Genomic DNA, 10,629 nt, shown 5'->3' with positions numbered 1-10,629 from the left:
AAACTTATTACTATTTTGCAACTTTATGAACCACTTTACAATACTAATAATGTGAAAGATTAAATTGATACAAACTTAAAACTTAAAATTTTAAGAAGTAATATTTACCTGCTTTTCTTGTTTTGTTTTTAGGTGGAATAACTTTATGTTTCGAGATTCATAATCATGTATGGACATCAAAAAAATATATATAAATTTTCAATCGTATATCACTTTGGTGTTATGTTGTATTATTATTATTTTTAAATTTTTCCTTTGGTAGAATACTGGTAGAATACGTCCACCTTAAAATTTGTCCTCTGATATGTAGTGCTTCAAAATGAAAAACATGTGTACTAAAAATTGAATTAATTTCAATTTGAACATGTAAAATTAAATATAACTGGAAATAAATAAATATTTTTTAGTGAAGTTTTGGTAACCAAAAAAAGATTAAATAATTAGAATGCATCAAAACCTTGAAAGTATTAATGTAAATAGAAGACAAATTAGAGCAGCAGAACAATAATTGTTTCTATAATCTTATTATTTCAAACAAGCCATTAATTATTAAGAAATCTTTAAGTCATTCCACCCAATGCCCCCCTCTTTCGATTTATTTTAACGTCAATAGGAGAAAAGGAGTAGATGAAAATAAGACCTCGGTTTTAATGTCCTTTGCTGTTTCTTCCCCCACCCTCTTCTCGGTTCTCCATTTTTCAATGTTTACTCTAGAATCAATTTACACAAATGCTAATTCCCAGAAAAGCAACCAATATAAAACAAAAACTATATATATAAAATAAAAAACATCACATGTTAGCAAACGGCTAAAATGCAAACCAAGACAGTTTTTACATGCTACCAGCTCGACCTGGAGTCGGTTTTGGCTTCACTTTTGCCATGTCCACAAGGTCCCCAAATAACTTATCCTCTGGCTTTGAAGGCTTCCCCGATGGAACATAAGACATAGGGACCTGGTTAGAGTTTCGCAAATAACTATCATCTCTAACAGTCATACCATACATTTGCTGCTCAATGTATGGAACTCCGGGTTGCTGCTGACCGTAGCCATAACCTGCATATTGGTTTCCATACATCTGTTGTGGATACATGGAAACCGCAGGACCACCTTGCGTTTGATGTGAAGCCATACCCATGTATGGCCCTGCAACACCTTGAATATGCTGAGGATGCATACCTAATTGATTGCTACCAGCATGGTTAGCATGTGGCTGCATATACATACCAGCACCCTGGTCATAACCCATTGCTTGAGGCCCTTGATGATTTGCAGCACCCTGAGCATGTGTCATAACCATATGACTGGCTTGTGGTGGTTGTGGATACTGAGCGCCTGCTATCGGACTGCCATTGTCTACTGGTTGAGCTTCCCAAGGAGGTGGTGGCAATGATCCGCTATTTTGCGCACCTATCAAACCAAAAAAGTGAGTGACAGCAATGAAGTTTGAAATACAAAAGCACAAACCCTATATACTATACATTTAAATTCTCAATCCATTCACGCACCAACCCATCACTGCCAGTAAGTGGAGAAAGGTAAAAAATGGCGTCTTAAAATTTCTCCATGAATCAACTAAAAACCCTTTTTTAGAAAGCAAATGTAATCGTAAAGGATTTTTTCCAAATATGAAGAAATATTAAGTGTAGTGTACCATAAGGGGAAGCTGGCTGTTGCTGTTCGGCAACCTGACCATTCCAGGCAGGACCTGTATTTTGTGTATGCAGTGATTGTTCATACTGAGGTGAACCAGCATTTGGCACATTTCCATTGGGGTAAAATCCACCTTGAGATATGAATGTCTGCTGTTGTTGAAACTGGGGAGTAAATGGGCCAGACTGACCAGCAACATTAGTTTGCTGGGTATTGACAGACTTCGGTGCAGTGTCTCCATTAGAAAACATATCAAAAAGAACAAGGGAATTCTGATCAGACACAGGACTAGCAGGATGTGGTTCTCCCAGAGGAACAAGAGCAAGTGAAGTATCAGCTTTTGGTGAGTTGTAGTTATCACCACTGAGCAGGTCCAACTTGGGATCAACTTTGGCAGGTACAGCTGAACCGTTGGATGAAGCTGCGGGCGCGGGAAGCAATAACTGATTCAATGTTTGGGACCCTGTTTCAGCACCAGAAGAAGATCTGCACATATATGTAGGTAAACGTATATGATAAGAGCCATAGTCATCACAGTCAGGTTAAGTCGAAAATGTTTCGTACAGCAATCAGTTTCTACATGTTGATACACAAAATCACAATGTAAGCCTGAAGCAGGAGACAAAAAATGGTGACTTTTGATAGTCTTGTATAACATGTCTCAAGTGTAATAGCCTCTACCTTACACAAATTATCACGGTGAATCATAATAATGACTAAAATTAAACTGTTTGAAGGCACAGAACTTCACAGCATCAAATTCAAATAAAAGCCAACTAAAACTCAAGTTCAATCTATATGTCTATATCTGATAGATAAACTCCCCCTAACATCAAAGATATCATGCCAGTATAAATTATATGAACAAGTTGCCGGGACAAACATCATTAGTTATTTCAAATAGTACACTTCTCTACGGCAAGAAAGTAGAAACTGGCAAATAGTAATGAATCAAATAGATTCGAAAGTAGAAACTGGCAAATAGTAATGAATCAAATAGATTCTCATAAGGTGAAACGATTAAACGAATAGTAACATGTAAACAAATGCAGATATTATACATGAACAAAGCAATAATGTAAAGAAAAGATAGAGGCAGGATTACCTCCCGTCAGTTTGTTTGCCAGTATCTCCAGTATCAACCAAAGGAGCATCAATATCTACAAGTTGCCCAGCAGATGCAGGTTTTGAATTCTCGACGTGATTTCCATTTTGAGTAGAAGTTCCAGACAAAATAGATTCATGTCTGGCAAGTACACGCTGCAGATCATCATTGAGAGCCAGTCCCTGGCATAGCAGTGATTCATCCCTGGAAAAATACAGAGAAAACACTATAATTATTAATTTTTTACATTGCTTGGCTAAAAAGATACATTTTACTAAGAAAATAATTAACATGGATCAAACTATACAGAATATCATATGTGGTCATAGAAAGGGACATGAGACCTTACGTAGTTGAGTTTACAAGGTGTACCACTCTTTGCTTGTATGTTCTACACTGCTCCACCAAATCAACAATAACCTCCTGTCTAAGCCCCTGAAATAGAAAGCAAAGGACACGTAAGATGTAAAGTTGCAATTTACTCTTTACAACATGATAATCAATAGTCTCTTGAGCTTAAATACTGAAAAGAAAGCATATTTAGACTTCAAGAAGTTCAGAAGGGCAAAATGGAAAAGGATGGAAGGAATGCATTGGCATTAATTGCTGTTAGAATATTAAAAAATATCTTATAAGATCTTTTATATTATATTAGAGTATCTTGAGTTATTTCTTAGGATCAATTTATAATCATAGAGATATCTTATAATATCTTTCATTATTATTATGATTTATTCCTTATTTAGGATTGAGTCTATGTTTCTCTATAAATAGAGATTAATATTGAGTCTTTTGTAATCAAGTTATCATAAAACTATAATCAATAATATTCAAACCCTTATTATTTTCTCTCCTCCTTTTCTCTAAAATCCCACAACTTCAACATGGTATCTAGAGCCTATTTCGATCCTCCTTGAACGATTCAGCCTCTATTCCGCTGTCGAGTTCCCAACAGTTTGGGAATATATAATCACAGTTTCTCTTTTTCAACTTGATCATTCCTTTTCCGTTCAGCTCGCTATTGCCGCTGTCACTGTTTCCAGCGACTTTTCCGGCAAACGACCACTCCATCAGCTTCACCTCTTTCAGATCGGCCCACACCTCAAAGCGCACCGCAGAAAGCCACCGCACACGCCTCAGCGTCCATCACACGTCAGATCCATGCGCCGCCTCTCTTCGCTGCGCGTGACGGCGCGTCTGACAGCTGTTTTAGACGTGGCCTTTTTTGTTGAACTCGCCTCGACCTCACGGTTCCAGATTTGCCCTTACTTTCCAATTTTGATCAACGGAAATATGTGTTAATGTTCAAACAACCATTATCTTTCCTGTTTTGGACGCATTTTCTCTCTCCGTTGATCGATCATGGTTTCGTTTCATTAGAGTCGCGCCGCTTCCTCTTTGGTGTTTGTCATGCAATTTAGTTCTTACTAATAGATTATAATAGTGGCTTCTATTCTCACCGACGATCATTCCGGTGGTGTCCCTTTTCCCACAAATGAATCATATTAGTGATGACTTCTTTTTCCATTGATGGTCATTCTGACAATGTCTTTCATTTTCTTGACTCACACTTTAGCATGACAATTTGTCCCAGATGCACTGGCCCCCATCTTTGTCCCATATGTACTGGCCTTGCCTTTCTCTCCTGAAAGCACACCTCTCCAATATTATTAGTTTGAAGCTTCCAAATGCAGTTTTTAGAAGAATGGACTTTGCTTTGTTCAATTGCTTGCCATGAATTTCTCTCAAGCTGATCATCATATCGGCTATCTGGCTAGGCTATATTTATAGCAATTATCTCCGACTTCACCTGCATCCCTGAGTTGTTTTTCCATCATTTTTATTATTTTGCAGAGCAAAACATTATTTTCTTGTAACAAGCTAAAATTTAGTAAGCTTTAGCTTGAGGGGGAGTGTTAGAATATTAGAAAATATCTTATAAGATCTTTTATATTATATTAGAGTATCTTGAGTTATTTCTTAGGATTAATTTATAATCATAGAGATATCTTATAATATCTCTCATTATTATTATGATTTATTCCTTATTTAGGATTGAGTCTATGTTTCTCTATAAATAGAGATTAATATTGAGTCTTTTGTAATCAAGTTATCATAAAACTATAATCAATAATATTCAAACCCTTATTATTTTCTCTCCTCCTTTTCTCTAAAATCCCACAACTTCAACAATAGCCATTAACATTGTCTAGATTTTTAAAAATAGGATGGAATAGTTTACAGGATATGACTACTAAAATAAAGCTATTACTCTTAATATTACACCCACTTCTCAAACAACGGAATGCACACAACTCCATTCCATCACACATAGTCCAAAAAACAGTAACTTAAAATCATTCTGTCTCATTTTCTTTCCATTTCATACCATCTGTTACTTAAGAGAGTTAAGAGATATCCCAACATAGCCTAAGGCTTCAAAATAAATTATCACATGGTTGTTTGGCAGTCATGAAAACCTGATTCAAATTTGCAACTTCAAGTGTCTAAATTGTTCTTCCATAAGTAACACCTATTATGCTTTTGAGCTAACAAAATTTACAAAAACATGCAAAATAAGCTGCCCACACACACACATGCTGCAGTGTTTTGTCTAGAACAGATAATGAAAAAATAAATATTTTCAAGCTGATAATCACCCCAATAGAGAACAGGCTATTAATCATTTTACAGATCAAAATACAATTGGGTAAGTTTCAATTTTCATAATATCTGTAGCTTCTACTCAGTTTTCTGCTCTGCTTAGATGATGAAACAAAATGAGAAAAAATAATTATTTTAAAAAAATTTGGGGAAGGGAGAAATTATTATTAATTAAAGTGTTACTAATGACCATTTTACGACCATTCCAGAGGGATTTGAACTTTGTTCATGGAAAACCTTTTGAAGTGTGATCTACCTCATTGAAAGAAAGAATATGAGAAATGAGTGTAATTATTTTTTGTACCCTTTGATAAAAAAAAAAAATTAACGGAGGGAAGTGAAACCAAGGCATTTGAGACTTTTTTATCAAAACATACTCCTATTAAACAGTTTCCCATGCATGCAGTAGCGGCCGGAAAACCTTTTGAGGTGTGGTCTACATGCAGTTTTATTTCCTACATGTGTTAGCTTGCAATCAAATGCTTATGTTTCATCCCCGAATGCGTAATTCAGTCAATTTCAATCACTACAAAAAAATTTCATTGTTTTCTACTTTTAAAATCAGAGTTATCACTAAAGGAAACCTATATCTGTCTCATCCTACAAACGTGTTACAACCACACCCTATGAATAACTACCCATATCAGCAAATAGTGCCCAAACCCAAACACTACAAGGGGGTGACAAGGGAGTGGGAACAGAAAAAATAGTCAGTAAATTGAATATTAAATTGACTATAATCTTTTATGGATCCTCACAAAAAATTGGTGACAGGTGACTATGATTTGGTCTAGGTTTTAAAAACACATTAACCAAACAAAGCGAATAATTTTAATGCCTTCTTATGCATACAAGTCATACCCATAAGCTTCACAATTGTTCTAACGAAAAGTATTTTGATTGATATTTTTAATCATAATTTGAATAATTGAATTGAGCAACTTACTTCTTTGTTACTAGGATCTATTGCATTGAGCATTTCTGCAAGAACGTCCATAATACCATGTGCATTCTGAATTTCGGTCAAACTGGAAAGGAAGTACAAATTAAAACACAAATGCATAAATTTATATGGCAAACCATAGAAGTACCTACAAAAGTACAATATGCTCATTGCATGATAAATAAATGAGTAAAGTTTAAATTACACAGATTTACACAGCTTAATTCCTTAAAATTTAAAAATCAGTGCATTAACAGTTAAAAAGACACTAATGATTGTATCGAGATTAGAGTTTTCACACATCATACAAAGTTAAAACAAGACCGTGAATTAAAAGAATAGGCAAAATAAAAAGAATGGAAAACGTGTTCAAAATGAGATTCGTCCTTTAAGGTAAATTTTGCATATTTCTTATATTCATCATTGGTTCCCAAAACACCACTAGAGTTCACTTGATTCCGTAAGAAGAAAAATTCTGCAACAGCCATTAAAAATAATGCATGTCTAGGATAGTCATAAAAGAGCACATAGCTAAACATTTTACTTCCAAACTACAAAGAAAACATGCCACTGGTAATAGATATGATCATGGACTTACGGATTACGATACTAAATGAAACTAGAAGTAACCGCGACATCAGACATCAAAAGTGATCCTAAGACTAAATTAGTGTTGGGCAAAGCAATAACTCTATATGGAAAGTATAGATCAATAAAATTTAAAGTCAACCACCTTTTAAATAACAATGGCAAGCAAATAAAAATATACCTTAGTGTTGGAAACTCAGACTCTGCAGAGGACTCAGCCGTGTCCTGTCTAGCATCCAAATCTCGTATGTTTGGAGGGTATGAAGCCAATGGTTGTGTTTGTGGAGGAGTGAATACGGGTGCAGACTGTTCAGATCTTTGAGGGAATACTGCACCAGCACGCTGAAATAAGCAAATCCATCAGATAATAAAAATATACAAATAACTAGATTTTAAAAAGGGTCACATAAATATTTAAAGAGTAAAAAAACACACAACCTATATATAAGCGATCATAAAAAAAATTGTCCAAACTCCAAACAAAAATGTTAAATATTGATTTCTCTCCTGAACTGTTTTTTATTTATGCAATGCCAAGTTAAGAGGAATATTTGGCAACTATGTAAAATGTTCGTAGTAACCATTACCAACAGTTCCTGGTATGCAGCATAGTATTGTGGATATCTTGCCCTCGGTCCTCCAAAAGCTTCTTGCCAAGTATCTATAAGAATCAGTATCTTCTCTTTGACATGAAAATCAGGCTACAATTGGCATGACAAAAAACATCAACACATGTTACGATATGAAAGCAGAAACAACATAGGAAAACCGTGAAAACATCTGAGAAATTATGCACACCTTTTTCTTCACTATTTTCACCATCTCATGAAGCACATCTCTCTCTGCAACATGCATGTGAACAATATCTCCGCAGTTCTTTATGATTGTCTCCAGCAACTAGAATGTAGCAGACCAACAGGAAAACAAATGAGTTTTTCGGACTGACAAATATATGGACATGTCAATTATATCCAGACTACAGAGAATTCTTCCTAGCTGAACAAACATCATTTGGAAAAGTACTAGGTTACTACGAAGGTCTAGTTTCCATTCCATGCTAGCATAGGGTAAAGAATTTTCATTTGAACCTAAAAATATTAATGAGAAGCCTCTGATGAAGCTTATTTGAACAAACAATGAGCAGTTGACACGTAATTTTAAGGCTGTATTTGGCCAGATGGAGTAGTTGGGATTGCACCTATAGTAGAAAAGAGAGTCGAAACTCGACTCAGGTGCTATGGGCATGTATGGAGGAGACCTGTAGATTCTGCAGTAAGGAGAGTCATTCAGATGGAGGACAATGTCATTGCTAAAGAGAGATAGAAGAAGGCCAAAATATTATCGGGAAAAACTATCAAGAAAGCTTTAGAGGCCAATGGTTTGGCTATAAACATGATATATTGTCAAAATTTGTTTTTGTTTTATTATTAAAAATATCCATCAAGTATTGGGATTCGGTTGTATAGGAGTACTAGCAGGGATTTAGTTATATATGGATTTGGTTGTATAGTAATCTAGTATATATATATCTTATGTATTGTCAACATATTTTCAATTCAATAAAATATATTTTTACCCTAATTGTTGATATGTATGATAAAATATTATGGTATGGTTTGATACATATAGTCAATATCACCTAGTGGGATAAGACTTGGCGGTTATTGTTGTTGTTTGGACAGTTGGAGTAGTGAGGTCACTAATGGAGAAGCATGGTAAAGAATTCAACCATATGTTTGGGAGGTTTCTTTAATACTACCTCTGGTCCTAGTTATAAGAAAAAATTGGGAGATTTGTTTGGTGTCATTTATAAGAAAAAGTTATGATTTTTAAGATTTAATTATTTTTTAAATGACTTTTTTACCCTCATTTAAGATGTTTGTCTTATTTATATTAGTGGGTGTATTTAACGTCTCCCACTTTTCTATGAGGGTGTATTTGTAAAAACATTCAAAAAGTGACAATAATAAATAAGTTAATTGGTTTTGATGTTTTTTTGTTTTTCTTCGTATACTAGAGCGGAATGGTTAAGGTTGCTCAAACCACTCAATTCCATTTAAGCCTCCATATTTTCATAACTACTTTCTCCCCCAAAATTTCATGGTTCAGAATGGAAACCTTCTCACAATTTTATTTGATCAACATGTACAACCCCAATCCTGAACATTCTACCTTTCTTTCGTCACTTTCTTTTTAACATTTCTAAATAAGAGCTATGCAGCTTTGTAGTTTTTCACAGAACTGTTAATAACATCTGCACGTTAAAAAGCTCATTGATTGATTAATAACTAAGGCAGATAGATGTTTTAAACCATCTGTAAGATTTGATAAATTATAAAACACCACAGTAAACATCCTTAAAACGTTAGCCAAAACGGCCTAAGATTAATTTATTAAAGGAAGTATTTTCTTGCTTCAAGAAGCAATCACCCTCCCCCTTTCTTCGAGGGTCTAGTCATAGCACATTGTTTTATGTAATTATATTGAGATTTTTATTTGAAGCTTATATAGTCTATGTGGAACTTACTAAGGAGAAATGCAACACTGGCAGGATGATAGTCTCACGCTTGAAAGATTAGAGAAACTTCCTCCAATTCTAAATTTTCAGTAATAATGGAAATTAAATTTGCAATTCATCCTACTCTATTAATTACTAATAAGACTTTCAATTCCGAACAACACAACAGTATACGTTTACCATTCTGCTTGACATCATTCCAAATCTAAATCTTTCATAATGGTTTTGCCTACAAATTTCTAAATTTCCCTCTATCACTAACTATTTGACTACCCTCTATATATGATCAACTCAATTGTTTGGGGTTTTGATTGGACTTGTATACACAAACTCAAACCATCAAAGGCAAGTTCACTGGTATCATTCTCTGATCACGTAGTCTAAACCAAATAGTCTAAAAATTTAGTGCAATTTATAGCCTTTTGATCTCTGTTATATTTTGATTGACTATTTTAGAGAAATCTCTAACAAACTTGTTACTATTTTCAAAAACAAAAGTACTTCCTAGTATTATTTTGCTGATGAAAAGGAAAGAAAAGAACCCGATAAGCATACTACAACAAGTAGAATTACTTATAATTAAGATATGAAGCATTCAGAAAGCAGTCAACTTTTTACTGTTTAGGAGGTCAAAATGGAAATTAATACAACTAAAGCAATGATGCATAAATCTAAAAGAATCTTCTTGAGCAATGTTAACATCAGGGTTTAAAAATAAATAAATGAATAGATTTGTGTTTAAGTGCTCTTTCACTTACAGTTAGTGCAAGGAGTTGAACTTTAGAATTTCTACTTCCAATCCGTTTCTTTATACCTTTGACAACTTCCTTTGCTTGCCTAATAAGTAATGATCGTATCGAAACTGAATTATCAATATATGCTATGAACCAAGAGCAAAACTCAAACATCGTATATCAAATATTCAAATTCCAGTGAATAAACATGGAAGCTTGTAGAAAGTAGAAACACCAAATATGTATATACAATTAAGATACACCACCAAATTCCATCATTTACCAAAACATAGAAACCACTAAGAATAAGCAGGCACAAATATTACAAAAGGCTTATAAATCATGGCATTCTGAGGTGGATCACCTTGATAGGTGACTATGAACCAGTATTTAAAAGTCATCATAAACATTAATGACACGACG

At 34.3% G+C, this 10,629-nt stretch overlaps 1 protein-coding gene across 1 annotated transcript in view; it reads right to left on the bottom strand.

Moving 5' to 3' along the window:
* Window positions 1–488: 488 nt before the first annotated feature.
* Window positions 489–10,629, bottom strand: part of LOC101506964 (TOM1-like protein 9) — an 11,124-nt gene continuing 983 nt past the window's right edge. The window contains exons 2-10 of the mRNA XM_004498420.4: window positions 10,231–10,309; window positions 7,753–7,851; window positions 7,542–7,655; window positions 7,136–7,296; window positions 6,370–6,451; window positions 3,109–3,194; window positions 2,760–2,963; window positions 1,656–2,140; window positions 489–1,411 (exon numbers count right to left, since the gene is read on the bottom strand). Coding sequence (XP_004498477.1) covers window positions 834–1,411; window positions 1,656–2,140; window positions 2,760–2,963; window positions 3,109–3,194; window positions 6,370–6,451; window positions 7,136–7,296; window positions 7,542–7,655; window positions 7,753–7,851; window positions 10,231–10,309 — 1,888 coding nt within the window. The 3' untranslated portion in view covers window positions 489–833. The remainder of the gene's footprint in view (window positions 1,412–1,655; window positions 2,141–2,759; window positions 2,964–3,108; window positions 3,195–6,369; window positions 6,452–7,135; window positions 7,297–7,541; window positions 7,656–7,752; window positions 7,852–10,230; window positions 10,310–10,629) is intronic.

The sequence above is a fragment of the Cicer arietinum genome, chromosome 4, assembly GCF_000331145.2.
Source record: "Cicer arietinum cultivar CDC Frontier isolate Library 1 chromosome 4, Cicar.CDCFrontier_v2.0, whole genome shotgun sequence".
In the NCBI taxonomy this organism is placed as follows: Eukaryota; Viridiplantae; Streptophyta; class Magnoliopsida; order Fabales; family Fabaceae; genus Cicer; species Cicer arietinum.
This window is presented reverse-complemented; position numbering and strand designations above follow the sequence as displayed.